Genomic DNA, 22,004 nt, shown 5'->3' on the forward strand with positions numbered 1-22,004 from the left:
GGATCCACCGATTATCGGTGGGGCCGATATTCACTTTTTTTGAAGTATCGGGCACACAAACGTACCCGATATAATCATTATTGCTACAAGGGGTTTTACCGGGGTGATGCATGCAGCTGCATGCATCACCCTGTTACCGTTCTTTAGAGCGGACGGTTGGCTTTATTGTAATAACAACCGATACGGCTCAGCAGCTGCTCGGCTGTTATTACAAGCAGCGGGACGGGACATCCCCTTCCTCCCGCCGCTCACCCGGGCTTTCCCGTCCCACCGGGAATCCTGAGCAACCACCCTGCACATCCGCCAGCTGGCCAAAGACCCGATGCTTTGTTCGCGTCTTGGATCTAGTAACCCGGAAGCGATGTCATGACATCACTTTCTGGATTACTGGCATTTTAAAGGTGTCAGTTTTAAAAAATATAAAGCATTATATTATCAATACTATAAATATTATATTCAAAAATGCAGATCTTTTGAATACTTTCAAGTGCAGAGGAGGGGTTTGGGGTCTTGTAGACCCCCAATCCCTCCATAAAGGAGTACCTGTCACTCCCTATTACTGTCACAATGGATGTTTACATTCCTTGTGACAGCAATAACAGTAGTAAAAAAAAAAAAAAAAAAAAAAAACAAAAACTATTTTTACACTTTAACATACAGAATATCGGCAGACAATATCAGCTATTGGCCTGAGAGGTGGCCGAAGTATCGGTATCGTATCGGCACAGAAAAAAACTATATCGGTCGAACCCTACTACTAGGTAATTTACAAAAGAAGTAGGTTAACAAGGAGAAGGTGCATGCCTAAAGCGGGGGTCCACCTATCTATCGTTTTTTTTTTTTTTAGTTCATTCACAAACTTTTCTTCTCAGCATTACATACTCACATATTGTGTGTAATATGTCTGCCTGTGTCAGATTTCGTCGGAAAGAATAACTTATATTATTCACTGCAGGTAGTTTCCATCTTCATTGTGGGCATTTGAAGCCCACAAGCATTTATTTCCTGGATGTGGTGAATGCTGTGCTCCCAGCATTCACCGCTCATTCCCGCACATGCTCAGTGGCATCCTGGGAAGCCTGAGACTAGCTCCCAGGAGTCTGGGAGAGGCTAGAAACACGCCTACTCCCACGGGAGGAGAACCAGGAAGTGCAAAGAAGAATAGAAAAATAAAAGGTAATTACGGTGATTTAAATTTTTTTAAATGGCATGTCAGCATCTAGGCAAGGAAGAGAATACATACAGATATTGTTCAAAATTTGGGTGGAACCCCGCTTTAAAGGCAGTATCTGACCATAATCATGAATTTCCATACAATCCACTGATGCCCTTGAGGCATAGCACAGGCAGATAGCAGATCTGCCTAAGCTCTAATCTGGCAGCTCATACATTTTATCAATATGCTGTAAATGAAGGAGGGAAATACAAGCACCAGCTCTGCTTTTCTATTTTTTTAATCTTCCTGTGATATATTTAGTGTTTTTTGAATGGTGGCATTAAAGCTGTACTCCAGACAAAAAGTTAAAATACACAGATCAATACTCATAAAAGGGGATGCATTTTACCTGCCAAAGGATCTCTATTTGTGTCCATCCAGTCCTGATATTTACACAGCTCTGCCACACAGCACAGCCCTGTCTGGAAGGGCAAGAGATCTGATTTTCCACTGATGCAGTTCAGTAATTCTTACAGGTCTTGTCCCTGCTCAGCCTATTACTAGACAGTGAGAGAAAAGCAGCAGACTAAAGGTGTTCACCTCTGTCATTCTACTTTTTCAGCACGCGTCTTCATACCGCACACACACACACACACACACACACACACACACACACACACACACACACACACACACCTACCTGTTTGGTTCATTCTGCCAATTCTCATTCACCCAGTCTGATTTCTGCTGTACAGGGATTGCAAGTGGCCAATACCAAGTCAAATTTAGATACCTATACTGCTTGTATTTAAAAAAAAGGATGTAATGATACATTAATAAATACAGAGCCTCAAAAATTTGTGTCCGGAGCTCAGCTTTAAGCCTTTACTTTCATTACTGTAATCCTTTCTTCAGACTAAACCAATGAAACCAACATTCAGATTAAAAGCAGGTACCTAGAGCTGCTTCACATACATATTACTGCACCAGAGTACCTTCTTTTGAAATTGTGTGTTACCTTAAGGAGTGAATTTGTGTGTTGCCTTAAATAGAATATAAACCATATTACAAAGAAAACCAGTCTCTATACTTTGTATCTCGCTTTGTCCATTAATGCCAGTCTCTGCCTGCAGCAGAGCCCTCTGAAAGACTGCCGCAGTAACAACCGATACAAACACGAGATGCTAAATGAATGCAGATGTTACAGAGAGGCTGGCCACCTTCTGCATTCAGCATTCTGCTGAGATTTCCACACAAATCTAGTGTGTAAGAGTGGAGCTATTTTTCTATCAAGCAATAAAAAGTGCATTTTAGTTTATATTCAAACAACATTTCTGCATGGTCAAACAGTTCATAAACATAGTTTCCCTTTCAAATAGATTTTGCAGCATGAACCTAGTGCAGCCTTTTATTGTTTATGAACATGCAAAGAGGAAAAATGGGCGGGCATGGACATTTCACTTACGGAGGAAGACTGGACTGAATTTAGTGACACATACAAAAACACTGTTATCTCATCTAAGGACCGGGTTATACAGATCAAAATTTTCCACCAATCTCATCTTACCACAGCTAAGCTGTGTAGGATGGGGTTGAAGCCCACTGCTGGATGTTTCCGGGGCTGTGGGAGAGATGCTGATTTCCTACATTGCTTCTGGACTTGTCCGGTGGTTCAAGACTTTTGGAGGGAGGTGGGTTCTTTCATTTCCTCTGCCCTAGGACTCCCCAATATTATTCACCCTAAGAATGGCTTATTGGGGGTCTTTGGTGATTTACAGATACCAGCACAGGCTAAGAGACTATTACGTATCCTTTATTTTTATGTTAGAAAGACTATACTGCTTTCCTGGAAAGGTATACAAACACCTTTGAAATCTCTATGGCTAAAATTAATGATGTCATACCGTTGCATAGACTTACCTTTGAAATCAGGAAACGAAAAAAAATGTTCCATAAAATATGGGACAGGTGGCTAGCTAGCCCCATGACCCTCTCTATATAATTTATGCTCAATCTGTACCACTCACAGGTCGTGCCAGGAAATGCACTATATATGTGAATTACTTATACTCCTATTCATCAATAACTGGTTGTGTATATACTTATGTAGTCAACCTCAAATCGAATTACCATTAGCTATCTGTTTGTTTTTCTCCTCCCCCCACATATAGGCAATATACTTGACAGGGTATACCAATGCTTAACCGTGATTTATTTGGTGACTGTTTGTTGTGCTTGTTTTTTTGTACAACTGGTTTGTATTAAAATCAATAAAAATATCTTAAAAAAAAAAAGATCATGCAAAGAGGAAACTGCCAAAAACGCAGAACATAAAGTCGAGATTCAGTCTTATTCAGACTCTTATGTCATAAAAAAAAATTCCAAAGCTCTTCAGGTTTCGAAAGGTCCCACCTTCATCAGAGCATACTATTGTGGAACAAGGTGTGCAAGTGGATCCTAAAAAGTAATTGGTTTGATCGCTCCAGATGCTAGTTAGGCATCACCTTCTCCACTGCAGAAACCTGAGGGGGGTGTAAGAGAACTATATGATAAGTGAACCTTGGCTTTTAGCGCTACAGAGCTGAAATCAGAATTTACTTTTTAAACAGAATTATCATTTTGATAATTTCACATCAGCTTTGCATGCAAATGTAATTGTAATTTCAATATGGTAAACCATGGCTTCCCTGAAATGTTATTCCATGTGTTAATGGCAGTTGCATTTATTGTAAAATACACTTCACGGGCCTTTATAAAGATTGGTGTAATTCTGGCATGGCAAGATTGAAAGATAGCCTGGCTAACATTTTTTTTCATAGTAAGTAAGGCTACTTTCACAATGAGGCGGTTTTCAGGCGCTTTAGCGCTAGAAATAGCCTCTGAAAAGCACCTCCCATTCATTGTAGTGTGTCTTTTCACACTGGGGCAGTGCGCTTGCGGGAAGTTACAAAAAGTCCTGCAAGCAGCATCTTTGGGCCGGTTTGGGAGTGCTGTAAATAGTGCTCCCAAAACGCCCTGCCCATTGCAATGAATGGGCAGCACTTCCAAAGTGCCTGATAAGCAGGACTTTTTACTATTTGTTTGGTAAAAAAGTGTTCCGCTAGCGGTCGTGCGCTGCCAGTGTGAAAGGGGTCTCAAGTATTTCTTTATTAAGTAACATTTTATCAAAATAAGAATAACACATCGTTGAGCAATGGATTGTAAGCACCATATATTACCAGTCTATGTGGTGGAGACATCATATTTCAGTTCATCTGAAGCTTTTCTGCTGCTGTATGAGGCCCACATTTTCATACACTCTACCAGAATCTTCTCTCATTCTGTAACATAACAGACAAATATTCAGACACCGGTATTCAAATAACTCCAGAGCTGCATTATGCTTCATCACTCTGTTGTATTCGTCACCTGATAACGTTTCTACCAGTTTAGAATTTACCCTTAAAACATGCTCACCCTTTTATAGACTTTATCTAAACTGTCATAACAGTCTTTAATGCTGAACTCCAGGAATAATTAAAAAATACACTTGCAGTCGATCTTTTTTGTCTAGGGTACTGTTAAAATATATATAATATATATATAAAATTACAGCACAGGGTGGGAAGTCATAAACTGAGTTATATGTTGCTACCCTCAGGTGATTGAATACTGACAAAAGCTTTGCTGTGGACACCCCGAGTGCACCCTCATAAAAACCCATCCATTCTGGGACTTCAGTTTTGTAGCAGACAATAAGAAAAAGAACAGAGGGGAGAAACAAGAGTCCTGTTCTACAAGATATGGAATTTACTGACAACCCAAATTCATATTATCTTAATTGTACAGTACAGGAAATCAAAAGAATGTGCGACTTCCCCAAGCAATAAACTGAGGGTTGGGCAACAACATAGCAAACAGACCCACAAAGAAACAAGGATGGGTGCGATGGTAGCTTTTACGATAGGTATATGTAGGGAGGATACAGGATAAGGGATTCAACAGCCATGCCATTAAACCAAGAAACTTAAAAACAAGGTGGAAGAGAGAGCTCTTTGATGGGTCGTCTGGCCTGCTTTTGCACCAGCCAAAGTAGGCCCTCCAAGTGCGATGGTAGCTTTTACAAGCAGTAGATCTGTCATTGATCGAGGTGAAAATGAGTCATTAATGCCCCTTATCCTGGGTTTTAGTCAGCGACTTCGAAGCAAGGTGGAACAGAGGGCTCTGTGACAGGAGGTCTGGCCCCTCTGGAAGAGGCCAAGGCTCGCTCTCCAGGAGTCTGTGGTTGCCGATGTACCAAGTACTCCTGGCCCGGTTTGAAGCAATGAGAACCACTGGAATCCATTCTTCCTCTATCTGGAGGAAGCAGTCAAAGGAAAATCTTTACTGGAGGTAATGCATATACCAGCCTGAGAGGGAAACAAGGAATTACTAGGGCATCCACGGCGAAAGCCAGGGAATCCCTGGAACTGCCCACAAAACCTATACAGATTTTTTTGTTTAATCTGGGAGGTTATGATGTCCACGTTTGGTGTACCTAGTTTCTGACAGAGCATCAGGAAGATGATGGATGGCCTACTTCCCTGAGACCAGGCATTGGCGACTCAGGAAATCTGTGTACCAATTTTCCACTTACAGTATTTAGACAGCAAAGAGAATTGAAATATGGTTCTCTGCCTGGGAGGGAATCATGCTTGCTTCCTTTATGGATCCCCGATTTCTGGTACCACTTTAAAGATTTATGTAAGCCACAGCAGTGGCATTGTCTGGCTGCACCATGACTGGGTGACTTTGTAGGAGAGGGGTCCAGCCTGGGAGAGTCAGTCTTATGGCTCTCAGTTCCAGGACGTTGCTGGAGAGCATCAACTCCTGTGGGGACCAGGTTTCCTAGACAGTCAAACCATTAGGCTTCCGTCTATCCTCTAGGGAGGGGGAAATAATATTTTCCTGGATTCTAGGGCTGAGTTCCACCATGCCAGGGAGAGTTATACCTGGCTGAGCTGTAGTAGTGGGTGAACCAGAGAAGGAATTTGCTTGTGCCACAACGTGAGAAATATTTGTTTATCTACAAAAGGGTTTGAGTGGAAATGAGTATTAGGAAACGCCTCAAAAAGAGACCACCACAAGGACCAGAACCATCATACAGAAGTTATTCTTGAGACGCCAGCTTGACCTGAGAGTCTGACAGCGGGACTTCAGAGAAGCAATCTTTTACTGGGGAAAGGAAATCTTGGCCTTTACAGTGTTCAAGATCAGTCCCAAGCATTCTAGGCAATAGGGTGGCTAGTGTCCTGCCACTCTGGAGAGTGAGGGTGCCCTTTCATTGTGAAGAGGACTTCTGGTTAGGCTTGAAGGGTTTGAGTTCATGCCTTGTGATGAAACAAGGATTCACCAAACAGGGCATAAAAGATACCCACTGCAGGCAGGCACTGTAGGCCAAGACTTTAACTACAAAAATTTTTGCATATACACAGACAGCAGTGTCATCCTAGAGACCTGGCAAAGTACATTCTTTAGGGAGTCAACACAAAATAGCAGTGCTAGAGCCATGAACTGCAATTGTTCCAGCAGAACAGGGTCCTCAAAGACAGGATTGTGTTCTCTATTTGCCTAGTCTAGATGGCAACTGTCTGACAAAAAGAAATAGCCACTTTTGCCGGTTGTTTGGAAGGACCAATGGGGGAAGATTTGGCTAATCCTCATGCAAAGCACAGACAACTTGCTTGTGCAAGGGATAAGTGAGCTCATAGTAGAAAGCGCATGGTGTGAATCCTTAGCTTGTGCCTCAAAATGCAAGAGGTGAAAATTCCTCTGTAGGATTCTCTTCTGTGTCAACCTCACCTTTTTCAATATCTTACTTGAAGAGTTTAGAAGGTTCAGGGTCATACTCCTGAATAGAATTAGGTGGTGGATAGGCATATGAGGGCTTTTGAGCCCTGAAGAATGAAGATCCTAAAGGGGCACAGTTTCCCAAAGAAATAAGACATAGTTGCAGTGGAATTAGTTTTAATTAGATAGGCTGTTTCACATCTAAGAGGGAGATGAATTAGAGGAAGGGAGCTGTGTCAGTATAGGACCTATGCAGGGGAACAGCTAACACCCTAAACATTTTGCTGGTTTCCCTCAGTGCTGTATCATGAGTGCTATTAGTAGGGGTGCAACGGATCAAAAAACTCACGGTTCGGATCATTCCTCGGATCAGGAGTCACGGTTCGGATCATTTTCGGATCAACAGAAAAAAATCTCCCCCACTGTAATATCCACAATCTCCCCCACTGTAATAATATATTAGCAGGGTATTGGCAGGGTATTGGCGGGTATATTGGCAGAGTATTGGCCGAGTATTGGCAGGGTATTGGCAGAGCATTGGAAAGGGGATGGCAGAGCATTGGCAGGGGATGGCAGAGCATTGGCAGGGGATGGCAGAGCATTGGCAGGGGATGGCAGAGCATTGGCAGGGTATGGCAGAGCATTGGCAGGGTATGGCAGAGCATTGGCAGGGTATGGCAGAGCATTGGCAGGGTATGACAGAGCATTGGCAGGGTATGACAGAGTATTGGCAGAGTATTGGCAGAGTATTGGCAGGGCATTGCAGGGTATTGGCAGGGTATGGCAGAGTATTGGCAGGGTATGGAAGAGTATTGTCAGGGCATTGCAGAGTATTGGCAGGGTATTGGCAGAGTATTGGCAGGGTATGGCAGAGTATTGGCACGGCATTGCAGGGTATTGGCAGGGCATTGGCAGGGTATTGGCAGAGTATGGAAGAGTATTGTCAGGGCATTGCAGAGTATTGTCAGGGCATTGCAGAGTATTAGCACTGCTGCCATCCGAACTCTCCCCTCCACTGTACAGATCAGTACACAGAGGGGAGATCACTTGTAACGACGCCGGTTTGTTACAAGTGATCGTTCCGTCATTTGACGGAGCGATCACATGGTAAACGGCCTCCGGGTGCACCAAGATGGCCGCCGCTCCGGAGCTAGGCCGAAGCCGCGGCCTTTCCTATGGCCGAGGCCACAGAGCGCTCCGCGGATCGCAGGTGTCCCAATCCGCAGAGGTTGACCCATACGGATCACGGATCGATGGCGATCCGTTGCACCCCTAGCTATTAGGCTTCTCAGCTACTCTGCGTCTTGTTTTGGACCATAGCCAAGTAAGGGGATCCCCTGAAAACGTAAGGCAAAATAAGAGGGTACTAGCGAGTCCAGCTGTGATAAACCCAGGTGCTGACCAATCTCCTGTGGTTGGGCCTCTGGAAAGCAGGCAGCCAGAAGACTCTGTGATTAATTTGTCAAGTACTTCACCAAACAGACATCCTTACTCAAAGAGCATACATGTGAGGCATTTTTAGAGGCAGCTTCAGCTCACCTGGCTTTCAGCCACAAGATTCTGTGCATGTGAACAGAAATCAGAACCATGTCATTACTTGTTCTAGGGCAGCAGGGCAGAAGGTAATTGCTCAGTAAGTATGGTCCTGGAATACAGGATCATGTTGGTTGTTTATGGCCTTTATCTAGTTAGCTGCGTTTTGAAAGAAAGAAATTGCAGCAATACAACCCATGGCAAAAATTATGGAATCACCAGTCCCTGAGGATGTTCCTTCAGTTGTTTATTGTTGAAGAAAAAAAGCAGATCACAGACATGGCCAAAAACTAAAGGCATTTCAAATGGCAACTTTCTGGCTTTAAGAAACACTAAAAGAAATCAAGAAAAATAATTGTGGTGGCCAGTAACAGTTAGATTTATAGAACAAGCACAGGGAATAAATTATGGAATCACTCAATTCTGAGGTAAAAATAATGGAATCACCCTGTAAATTTTCATTACAAACACTAACACCTGCATCAGACATTACAATACATTACAATAGACACACTCCTAAACCTTGTGGACAGCCTTCCCAGAAGAGTTGAAGCCGTTATAGTGGCAAAGGGTGGGCTAACTCAATATTGAACCCTACGTACTAAGACTGGGATGCCATTAAAGTTCATGTGCGTGTAAAGGCAGGTGTCCCAATACTTATGACAATATATTGTACATACATATATATGCGCACACACACGCACGCACTTACACTTACATGTAAAAATCATATTTTTTTTTTTTGCTAGAAAATTACTCAGAACCCCCAAACGTTATATTTTTTTTTCTTTAGCAGAGACTCCAGGGAATAAAATGGCGGTCGTTGCAACTTTTTATGTCACACGGTATTTGTGAAACAAATTTTCAAACGCATTTTTTTTTTTGGAAATAAACGGTTTCATAAATTAAAAAAACAACAAAACAATGAAGTTAGCCCAATTTTTTTGTATAATGTGAAAGATGTTACGCCGATGACATGGATATTCACTGTACTGTTCATTTAAGCACAAGAGACTCCATTTTGTTCTCACTGTTGAAATGTGTTCTGTAACCTTCACCTAACACAGAGTCACATCTCCTACTAAACGCTCTCTACTCCCCCCTCCCTTCTCAATGTTTTACTTTTGCAATTGTTCTATTTCACTAGCTTTTAATAATATATTTCTATTTGTTAGTTTTTAATAACATCTCACACCAAACCTTTCTTATCTATGTATAAAATAACATGTAATAATAAATTTTGCCACTGAACAGACATTTTAAGCACAGTGATTGAGTCCTGTGAATCTGTTCCTGCAGTTGCAGTATTAACTTTGTTTGATGCCCTGTACACACGGTCGGACATTGATTGGACATTCCGACAAAAAAATCCACGGATTTTTTCCGACGGATGTTGGCTCAAACTTGTCTTGCATACACACGGTCACACAAAGTTGTCGGAAAATCCGATCGATCTAAACGCGGTAACATAAAACACGTACGTCGGGACTATAAACGGGGCAGTAGCCAATAGCTTTCATCTCTTAATTTATTCTGAGCATGCGTGGCACTTTGTGCGTTGGATTTGTGTACACACGATCGGAATTTCCGACAACGGATTTTGTTGTTGGAAAATTTTATAGCAATTCCGATGGAAAATGTGTGATGGAGCCCACACACGGTCGGAATTTCCGACAACAAGGTCCTATCACACATTTTCCGTCGGAAAATCCGACCGTGTGTACAGGGCATTAGAGTCCCAATAAGAAATTTGTCATAACACCGAGTAAATAGATATCCAACATGTCACGCTTTAAAATTGTGCACACTTGTGGAATGGCGCCAAACTTTGGTACTTAAAAATCTCCATAGGCGACATTTTAAAATATTTTACCGGTTACCAGTTTAAAGTTACAGAGGAGGTCTAGTGCAAGAATTGTTGCTCTTGCTCCAACGTTCGCGGCGATACCTCACATGTGTGTTTACATATGCGGGCGCTACTTATGTATGCGTTCGCTTCCTTGCGTGAGCACACGGGTACAAGGCGCTTTAAAAAAAAAAACAAAAGAAAAAAATTAAAAAAAAACTTTTTTTTATTATTTTACTTTTTTTTTTTAACTTTCTCTTTAATTTTTTTTTTGTTTGATCACTTTTATTCCCATTACAAGGAATGTAAACATAACTTGTAAAAGGGATCGTGTGCGACAGGTCCTCTTTATGGAGAGATGTGGGGTCAATAAGACCCCCACATCTCTCCTCCAGGCTGGAAAGATTGAGCCTAAAAAAAAAAAATAAACGATCTCTTTCATTCAAGCTGAGTTCTCGGCTTTGTTTACTTCCGTTGGCCTGATGGGATGTCATAAGGTCACGATCGAGCCTCCGAAGGTCATAGAGATGACTGAGAACCATCTGGTCACCGGAAATCTCTATGATCAACATACGGCGGTGGGTTCTTTCTCCGAGTTGCCGATCGCGGAGAAGCACCGAAAGGGCGGCGGGGGGGATTGCCCCTCCCGCCACCTGTAAGAAAGATCAAGTGGCTTAACTGCCGCTAGGATTGTTCTTAGGGTAAACAGAATCGCCGGCTGTAAAAGATGATGATATCTGAATGATGCCTGCAGCTGCAAATCCCCACTCAAAGTCAATGCTGTGTAGGCACCCAAGCAGGCGTGTTTCCAAGCCACGGCTGTGTTTCCAGTCACACATGGAGCAGCAGCTTGGCCCCGCCTCCTGATTGGCATTTCACAACTAGTGAGCCAATCAGGAGTGTGAGTCCAGGAGAGCCAAGGCTCTTGTGGACATCACTGGAGAGGGGGCTCAGGTATTAGGAGGGGCTGCTGCACACAGAATTTTTTTTTTACCTTCATGCATACAATGCATGAAAAAAAACTTGTGCCATTACAACCAAATCACTTTAAGCCGGCCCCGTACATGGATCGAAATTCAGTTAGTTTAGCGGAGTTTAGCGAATGTTGAGCTATGTATGGGCTAGCGGGTCGTACACAAGTTGATCTATTGATTCACATGTGTACAACCAGCCTGTCAGGTTTTTCCCTGAACGATCAGTATACCCAGCTATAGCCAGAAACACTGATCACTATATTCTGTTTGCAAAAGGAAATGTTCAGAACATTGATCAGCCGGCACCTATGGGCTACATACTATTTCCAGAACAAGTTTACAGTAGTAGAATTCAGAAAATGGTAGCTTCAATCTGATCCTTGTCAGGAAAAAAAAAAAAAAAATCACTTTAAAGACCATTTGGCGCACACAAACGCTGATATGTCTTTAATTACTTCTCTGTTACCTGGTTAGATCAGAGCTAACGACAGAGTAGCATCACAGCACTTCAAGACAGATTAAACCTCTATTTAATTCCAAATGTCAAGGGATCTGCATAAACAGGGTATAAGTGAACACATCTCACACTAAGCCCTGGATGAGTTTATCTTCTAAGTTCTCCATCAATAATCTCCTTTGTAATGTGACTTCTTTCCAAGTTCATTATGGCCAAGACAGACCAGTAATTACTGTTTGCCATTTAAAATTTCTACATATCAAAAAAAGGTATTTATCTATCAACATGACTTGAGTAAAAATTAAAATGATCCTATGTCAAATACAAATTTTCAGGGTAGGTTTGAATCAGACTGACTGAGGCTTGTTATTCTTCATCAAAAACGTAAATGCTGGAAAACAAATTATAAGATAAAATAAAAATACCTTTTTTTTTTCTTTTTTATTATCTCTGTTCATTGTGAGTTCTCACAGAGTACTATACAGATATTTTTAAAAATAAGTAATTTTTCAGAAATTAAAAAAAAAAGAACCCAACTGTCAATTAGGTCAGAAATGTTAATATTTAAATTAAATTGGCAATTTAATGGATCAGAAAGTAACAAATATTAGCAGCACATGTTAGCAACACACTGGGGGGGGATTTACTAAAACTGGTACAGCTCTGCATAGTGACCAATCAACTTTTAGGTTTATTCGCAAAGGTTAATTGAACAAGCTGAAGTTAGAAGCTGATTGGTGCTATGCACAGCTGCACCAGATTCAGAGCGCTCCAGTTTTAGAGCCGATTCACACTGAGGCAGCACGACTTGCAGAGTGATTGCCTCAGGCGACCTGCACACGACAGCAGCAGCGACTTGCAAATCGACTTCTATAAAGAAGTCAATGCAAGTCGCCTCAAGTCACCCCCAAAGTAGTACAGGAACCTTTTTCTAAGTCGGAGCGACTTGAGTCGGTCCTTTTAGAACGGTTCCATTGTACAGAACGGAACGCGACTTGTCAGGCGGCTAAGTCGCCTGACAAGTCGTCCCAGTGTCAACCGGCTCTTAGTAAATCTCCCCCACTGTTGCGTAAAATCCAGAAAGAAAAAAAAAGTGCAAAATGCCATTTGGACACTCTTTCTACTTGTGTTTTTCACCTGGCATCACCTGGCATCTAATACAGAAAAAGAAATGCATCAGACATGACTAAAAGCTCACTGACACAGTGAAAGTTGAGCTGTGCTTATCTGCATTGATCAATACAGGCTCAAAGCAAGAGCACATGGAAAATAATCTTCACTTTATGTTATGCAAATTTTATTTACTATTTTGTATATTCTAGAGGCAGTATTACCATTTGTAATTTAATTATGGTAATGTAATTAATTAATTTAAAGGGACAACACAACATTTTCTGTTGTTTTAAGTGTAGAATATAGAGAACTGGCATGGTCTGTTTTCCTTCTTCAGTTTAGAATTGGGAATCAAACATTCAATAACCATAGTCACAATGTGTACGCCTCAGTGAAAAGACGTCAAAATATTTCAGATGCTGCTCCAGTCAAGATAAGGCTCTACACTCCACAATCACATCTGAGGTGCTGGCTCAGCTCCTCACCAAAGCAATCATTTGTACCAGCAACAGCAATGCCACATACCAAGATCAAAATAATATTCTCCCTTTATTAAAGTGGTTTTAAAGGCTCAAGGTCTTTTACCTTCATGCATGAGGATAAAAAAAGCTTCTGTGTGCAGCGCCCCCCCAGCCCCCCTAAAAACTTACCCGAGATCCCACTCGATCCAGCAATGTGCATGAGAGCAGAGCTTCTCCAGGGTCTCTCATTCCTCATTGGCTGAGACAGGAGCACCGGCGGTAGAGGATAGGAACTGCTCTGTGCAAAAGCACAGCAGGTAAGTATACGTTTTTTTAAAATTAATCCTTAATGTCACTTTAAGACAGCCAACAGGAAAAGGTTCTATTCTGACATGATTCAGGCTAGGCACAGCTCTTTCTCAAAGAAGAGTATGTACTGTGTGTCTAGCACAAACCATGTCAGTGAAAAGATGGTGGCAAACAGCTATGAGCTGCATAACAGTGGCACTTCATAAAAGGATTGTAGAATCCAGTCTTTATAATAATAGCTTACCTAAATAACTCTTTGGATATTCAGCATCAATCCTCCTTTCCCTTTTTTTAGTGCTGGGTTCACACTTAGTGCAGATGCGGCTCACAGCAGGGGTCCGGTGCGTCCATTTTCCGTTTTATGGAGGAATCAAGCCCAAATTTTTGCCTGAATTCGGACCTGAAACAGAGCCAAAGACGCAAAGGACCCTTGTGCAATCCCCGGCCGCCACGGAGATGTGTAAGCTGGCTTCATTGAGAGCCAGGCACACTGTCCTGTCATGCGAATTGGATGCGAGGGAAACCCACATCCATGTCGCACTAGTGTGAACCCAGCCTAAACAAAGTGATCAAAACATAAACATGTTGACAGAGGATTACATGAGTGTAATATCAGTGACAGAAAGACTGGTGTTTGATTATTGCACCTGAATTTACAATGGATTAAGGTGAGGTGTATACCAGATGATGGGGAATCCTCTTCATTTTTAAACAGTTACTATTAAAGAAGAACTCAATTCTAATGGGAAAGCAGGATATTTGTGTACGATCACAACCACCTATCTTTGCAACGGAAAAGAGACTAATGTTAACCTTTAACACTCTATTTGTGCCTGTGCAAAACAATCGCTTTGCAACGTGAACCCCCTCTACTAAATGAGTAAATCAAACCAAAGTATGATTTTATTTTTTGACGTTATGTGGCTAGCTTGGAAGCAAAAAACGTATAGCAGAGACAGTCATTAGTTTCAACCATAAGAGTTCAGAAAATATGACAAGCTACCAAGCTTACACCTGGTAAAAAGTTACATTTCTGCAAGCTACTGTATACCAAACTGGAGCAAGGAAATTCAATTGCTGGACTCCCCAGAGGGACAACAGAAAATACTGCTGGTAGTTCGTGCCGGGGGTTTTAGGCCAGCAGGCTCCCTTGATAATTTTAGGAAATTATTTTACTGCAAGGCACATCTATGGTATAATCAATAACAAGCATTTCTCCAATAATCGGTCCTTATAGCAATTGAATGTACAAATATTAAAAAGTTTGAGGGACTGTAATTTTCATATTGATATAGTTACATTGGAAAGATCACACATCACCTATAACACTCTTAATGGTAAGATATGATAAGAGATTGTCTGAATCTCTATTTTTGTGCTATTTTTTTTTAATCTAAGGGTTTAAGTTACGGTAACTCAAATGATGAAAATTAAAATTTTGCATATCTTTTACTTTCTTATATTTTGTTGTAATCTAGTGCTGAAGAATATGGGCCAGTTTACACCAGCAGTTGTGTTAGAATACAGTTTCTGGTATGAAGTTCGAAGGCTGTGGTCTTGATGAGCTGGGAACAGCGCATCACTCCAACTTTTTTTTGGGGCATTTTATTCACCTCTATTGGCCGCAGCACTGGAATACAATATGCATTGCACCAGCTGTGATGGAAAAATGTACTGCATGTCTTACTTTTTTCAGCGCACACTACTACGTCACAGTGATGTAAACTGAACTGAACATAAACAAAGCAAATGGCCTTTTCCTGTGTGGAACTGCGCTGGGCAAGGCTGTCATCCAGTGCAGTCCCAACACATCTAGTGTGAACAGGGCCTTTATACCCAGTGATCCTACCAGCCTGCAGGGCTTCCTGTTCTCCTTTGACCACGCTAACCATAAATACATATTTGTTGTAGTGCAGCCAGTTTCAGTCTCTTCTTTGCGTAGGATCTACATAATGCTGTGATAACAATATGGCCATGCCTGTGGTCCCGTTGTCTGCTTGTGACATCACAAGCAGACTCCCAGCCTGGAGTTGGGCTTTAAATATAACCTTTCAAGATAGAATTGAAGCTGGCACTGCTGACTTGCCAGGTTCACAATTTAGGTTATCCACACTCCACTACTTAATGAAAACCAGGGACCTAAAACAAGCATGTGCATGGTGAGTGTCCCAACAACTGATCTACATCTGATCAGTGACTTAAATAGTGAAGAAAGGATGGGAATGACTTCTGTGGAACCCTCCTGCAAAAAACCTGGCTGCTCCCGTATTACGATTGTGACAGATTCTTTAACCACTTGCTGTTGGTTAAAGAGTAATGCTTCCCAATACCGAATTTTCGTAGGTTTGGTCTTTGATATTATATTTACATGAGTACTATGTATGTACCAGAGTTCTCCATAACGGCAATGTAAACTTGCGCCGTGAGTCTATATTTTAGGCAGTTTAGTTCAGTCTTCATTTTAAATTGTCTGAATCCCAACAAAGCAGAGACAGATGGAAATAATGGTTCCTGCTGGAAATGGAAAAGAGCAGAACATTGTCACATCTTTAAAATGGTGGCAAGAATATACAAAATCATTTTACTTACTCTGGAAGTGTGGGTGTTGGCAATGGTGTAGGGGTACAGGGAGGAAGAGGGCTCTGGTCTCCTGTCTGTTCAGTAAGGGAATATTTGATATTTGTGTATTCATGCCCTTTCCTCTTACTTTTCTGAAAATAGAAGAATACATGGGCTGATTAACAAAAACACAATGTGAGGCATGTTTTAAACCATAAAGTCTAAACCGGTATCACATATATAACTATACAGTATACATTTTAGCTTAAAACTGAACTCCAGGCACATAGAATATAGCATTGAATAGTGTAGCAGCAAGCTTCCCTTTACACAATCCATTTGCATCACTCCAGCAAGCCTATACTTTTACAAAACTATCTTCAAAATGGCTGCCATTTTCTGTTGTGCAGACTGGTCACTCCAGCCTACTGTACTCCGTGATCACTCTCGTTTTTTTTTTGCTCTCGAGGGCTGTCTGCAGCAGCAGGATCATAGTGGATAATGCTGAATGGGTTTACTCCACCTCTATCCAACCTGCTCCTAAGAACTCAGGACAACAAAAGCATTGGGGTCAATTTACTAAAACTGGAGCGTGCAAAAACTGGTGCAGCTCTACATAGAAACCAATCAGCTTCCAGATTGTTTTTTTGTTAAAGCTTAATTGAGGACGTGGCTTGGCAGCGGATGTAGCCGGACACGTGGATAGCGCTCTCTGCTGAGACTCCTGATTTTGATCCTGTCAGCATCTTTTCCCCTGCACAAAGGGTGACACCGATCACACCTCTAGACTGCTCAAGCTTATGGCTATCAGTCGCTGGTATTCTGATAGCCGGACATGTCTATATGGGGGGCTCCTCTACCTGATCGGCCGCGGACCATGCGGCCCAAGATTGAGGTGGACTTCCTCCCCAGTTGGCGAAGGACACTTAAAGAGAAGCTGCGCAAAAGTTCTTCTCTAAACAGGCTCCTAAGGATCTGCTTCCAGAGCCCTCCTCTCCTAAAGACTGCAGCAGAGAACATTCGGAGACTGGACGATACAGCACCGTTGGATACTTCTGCTATTCCCCTGCAGGAATGGGACACAGCGAGTATGCAGGCAGATATCTTTGATATGCACTCTGCACAGGCTCCAAACTCTGAGGAGACAGAGCCAGAGCCTACGCTTAGAGAAATACTCTCTGCGGTAACGGCCTGCAATACCACCATTACTTCCCTTTATGCTGACATTAAGGGGGTTAAGGCTGAAGTGTCCTTCATACATCAGGACATGCAGAAACTTAGAGACTGCACAGCGGCCCTGGAAGGCTGACTAAGCACTCGAGGATGACTGGGCCCCTCTGCAATGTGAGGTTGCCTATACTCACACCACTGTAACCCAACATGCGGCAAAATGATAGGATCTTGAAAATAGGCTGAGGAGAAATAACATGTGGGCTACAGGTGTTCCTGAGAAAAATCAAGGGGAAAAACCCTGTGACTTGTTGAACAATGGTTAATTAATACCTTTGGGAAGGATTCCTTTACCCCCATGTTCTCTGTGGAACAGGCACATAGGTTCCCAGCAAGTCAGCTACCTCCTGGAGCCCCTCTTCGCCAGTTCCGGTTTAAAATGCTAAAATAGACAGAGACATAATTCTTTCTAAAGCCAGAATAATGGGCCCGACTATGGTAATCGACAACTCCAAAATGTCCTTATTTCCTGACTTTTCAGCCGACGATCAGAAGAGAAGGGCCCAGTTTACTGATGTCAAGAAAAAGGATGGAGAGCCCTGGATCTTCAATATGCTATGCTTTACCCTGCTAGGTTACGTGTGGTGGCAAAAGGCATGGTTGACTTCTTTGAAAAACCACCCCTGGCCCAAGTGGTTGGATTGTGAGAATACCCTGCAGAACCAGGCTGCAAGCCGACGAGAACACGCTTAATCCCAGTGGATCCTGCGGGGGGGGGTCTTTTAAATTTGTGCCCCAGGCTCCTTGGTTGATGCAAAATCATGCCAGAGCCTGGTGAACTGCTACAAAATTTTCTTCTGACCTACATTTAGTACTACAGTGACTATCTGTTTGGCAACAGCTAGCTAAGATGTTAACCCCCAAAGTTATCCCATGTGGATGCTGCCTTGTGCCGTCTATGTTGTCTTGGACCCAGTTGGTCCGCTCAATCCTTTTGCTACTGGTCCTACCTACCTACCTGTGATTTATCCTACCTTTTTTTACTACTCAATGCAGACTCGGACTGATTACGTACTTATTCAAAGTTGTTCATTTCAGTAAGGTCTACTTTGTTCTCAAGATATGGACCTACCCTACATTACGGGGTCAAATGGCCTTTGGACTGGGGTCCGCTGCTCTACTTATGGTTAAATTCTATTATCTTATTTTCTATGTTATGGCTAATGATCATATTACTTTCTCATGGAATGTGAGGGGTTTGGGTACTCGGGTGAAAAGATAGCGTTTTGAACAGCGCTGAACAGCCTATAACTCTTCTGTTATGTCTCCAAGAAAACGCATTTTTCACCCGGGGACAATTCCCCATATTCAAGGAGACTGTACAGCTACCAGTTTCAGTCTTTTGATCCCTCAGGGTATTCAATTCTTATGTATACACCACCTTATCGATTCTCTAGGTCGATTTAGATTACTACGTTGTGTGCTGGAGGGCTTTCAGTGTGTTCTAATTAACTTGTACATTCCTCCTTCATTCTCTGTAGATTTTCTGCAGTTGATGGCCTCCTTTTTAGTGAGCCACCCTGGGATACCCGCTTTGGCGGTTGGCGACTTCAGTAATGTGTTGGACATTACTCTAGGTTTCCTGCTGCCGTAGCGTATTCATCTCGGGGATGGAACTGAGCGATATATAGAGATCTCTAAATCCTATGGTGCAGAAATTCTCATGCTATTCTGCAATACATGGCAGGCTCTCTAGGTTTGACCTGGGCCTGGCTAATGAGATGTTACGAGTGGTTTCTTCAGCTGATTATGAGCCGAGAACGGTCTCTGACCACTGCCCTCTCTGGATCAAACTAGCGATAAAGGGGGGGTGGGGGTCAAAAAGAACGTATTGCAAAATTAATCCTTTTTGGCTTGACCTGTTCCCTAACCCAGATCTGGTTTTTGCAGCGATGACAATGCTATTTCCATGGGTATATTGTGGGATACTCTAAAAACGTTCCTTGGGGGACAATTTATTCCTGTTATTTCCAATACTAAAACAGGAATTAAGGAATGGGAGTCCACTATAGTATGAGAGGGTGCTAGAGCAGAATCCAACTATATTGCACAACCAAATTACAATACTAAAAGAGTATGATTGGAAGTACAGGGTATGGCACACCAGGTTACTCTAACAAAAGCTGAGAATAAGCGTTTCTTTCAACAGCAGACATCTGAGCAATGGGAAGGTACTGGTCATATGTTGGCTATGATGGCAAAAGCAATTAGGAGCGTTATCCCAGCTCTCACTAAAAGTACGGGAGAACTTATCACTTCTCATAGAGCTATTTTATCCATATAAGTGTCTCTAAAAGTGGTTATGTACTCTTCTAAAACTTCACCTACACTGGAGGAAATTAATTTCTTTCTGAAAGTCCACTTCCATGCCTGTGTCCCTCTGATAGTATAAAACAAAACGGAGAAAGCGCCTCTGAGTGCAAGCATTTAATTAGACATATTAATCGCATAAGTACACTTACAGTAAAGGTAGACAGGGTTGAGTTGCAGTAAAAAAGTCATCTGGGATCAGTAGAACGTCCAAATAGCGTGTTCCTATGATGTAACTCCAGAGGGACGGCCGCGGACCTCCACTCGGGGTGACAGATAGTAAGGCGGCTATCAAGCCGCCTTACTATCTGTTACCCCGAATGGAGGTCTGCATTATAGGAACACGCTATTTGGACGTTCTACTGATCCCAGATGACTTTTTTACTGCAACTCAACCCTGTCTACCTTTACTGTAAGTGTACTTCTGCGATTAATATGTCTAATTAAATGCTTGCACTCAGAAGCGCTTTCTCCGTTTTGTTTTATATGGTCGTTTTAAGAGCTGGCTTCGCTCTCCATGATAGCTGCCCTCAGCGCTGGTGATCATTAAAGACAAAAGATTTTATCTGCCAATATACCTACCCACCAATATGGACTTTTTAGAGACTGTTCTGATACCAAGTAACTATTATTGATTGTTATAAGGACCAAAGCGCTGATATTATTATATGTTATTTGTGTCCCTCTGATAGGCCCTTTACAGGGGTACAAGGCAGGGGTGGCCACAATGGATACCTCACCGTTGGTTCCTGCATATAGAAACCCTACTCGTGACCTTATTTGGTGGAAAAAAACTGCCAGAATAAGGGCTCTTTCACACGGGGCGGATCAGTAATGATCCGCCCCGTGAACACCCGCTTGCTCAGCAGGGATCACTCCGCCGATCCCCGCTGAGCAGGAAAATGACAGGTCCGTCGCTGCACACTGTGCATCGACGGACCTGTCAGAGCGCCGCTCTCCCCTATGGGGGATCGGATGATGACGGACCGTAGAGTCCGTCGTCACCCGATCCGATCACGGATGGAAAAGTAGGGTTTTCCTCCGTTACACTTTTCGGAAGGGAGCGGGTCGGATGTCAGCGGACATGTCACCGCTGACATCCGACGCTCCATAGGGATACATGTATGTCCGTTTTTCATCCGAAAACGGAAGGATGATAAACGAACATACGGATCCCCCTGTGAAAGAGCCCTTAGATTGACCACTCTACAATATAGCAAAGATCAGGGATGCTTGGCAATACCCATACCAAAATTGTATGTTTTTGCCTCTCAGTTGCAACATATGGTTGGATGGGGGCTCCCGGACTCTACAGATCCCATAGGCAGACTCTTACCAGGATACACCTCAGATCTATTGCTCTTATCCCTGTTAGAAGGGGCGTTTGCTAATATCTCACAAGGAGGCCCTACATTTTCATCAATGCAAAAAGTGTGGTGCACCATCAAGGAATATTTAGGAATTGCAGGATTTCTTAAAGAAACTTCCCTTATGGCAAATCCCATCTTATAAAGAGCTCTTTATACTTGAAGGATTCCAGTCTTGGAAGGCTTGTGGAATAAGATATACCTTTCCCAAATTTATAGCCAGAATGTTCTAAAATGTTTTACTGAACTACAGGGAGACTTTTCTTTACCCAGAACAAAAGTGTATCAATACCTTCAGCTGCGACATGCCTTGCAGGCCCAAGCTCGCTCCCTCTCTTTGGTGTTGGTGCAGCATGCCCTGGCTGAAGAGGTGATGGGGACAGAAAGGGTATGATATCTAGAGTATATTCAGCCTTGATTGCTAGTGTTCATGATCCTACCAAGCTACTAGAGCTGCATGATTAATAATTAAAAAAATTGTGATCGATTAAACCCCCCTCAAGATCTCTATGCAGAATTTCCTGATTCATTCATGTAACAAGTGTAGAGAGAGTTCTCTGCTCACTCAGCTGTCACTCAGCAAACAGGAGATTCTCGATGTAAGTAATCTGATGGCGCTTGTCCCGCCCCCCTCCCTGTCCCCTCCGAGGCAGCAGTAATCTAAGGTGAGGCTGCAGATGAGCAATGGTGCAGCTGCAGATGGGCACGGATAAGGATGCATTGATGGACACCAGTGAGGCTGCATTGATGGGCACTGACCCTTATGTTGCTTCAAAAGTTCTTTATTTAAAATTTAAGTTTTTTCCCTGAAACTGCCCTCTTAAAATGAAGGTGCATGTTATACGCCTATAAATACGGTATTTCTACTGTCTTTATCCTTT

General features: G+C 42.6%; 1 protein-coding gene across 1 annotated transcript in view; it reads right to left on the reverse strand.

The window, feature by feature from the left end:
• Positions 1-22,004, reverse strand: part of PTPN11 (protein tyrosine phosphatase non-receptor type 11) — a 151,744-nt gene that overhangs the window by 40,721 nt on the left and 89,019 nt on the right. The window contains exons 14-15 of the mRNA XM_073625934.1: positions 16,247-16,368; positions 4,375-4,476 (exon numbers count right to left, since the gene is read on the reverse strand). Of these exons, the coding sequence (XP_073482035.1) occupies positions 4,407-4,476; positions 16,247-16,368 (192 nt within the window). The 3' untranslated portion in view covers positions 4,375-4,406. The remainder of the gene's footprint in view (positions 1-4,374; positions 4,477-16,246; positions 16,369-22,004) is intronic.

This window comes from Aquarana catesbeiana, linkage group LG01 (genome assembly GCF_042186555.1).
Source record: "Aquarana catesbeiana isolate 2022-GZ linkage group LG01, ASM4218655v1, whole genome shotgun sequence".
Classification (NCBI taxonomy): Eukaryota; Metazoa; Chordata; class Amphibia; order Anura; family Ranidae; genus Aquarana; species Aquarana catesbeiana.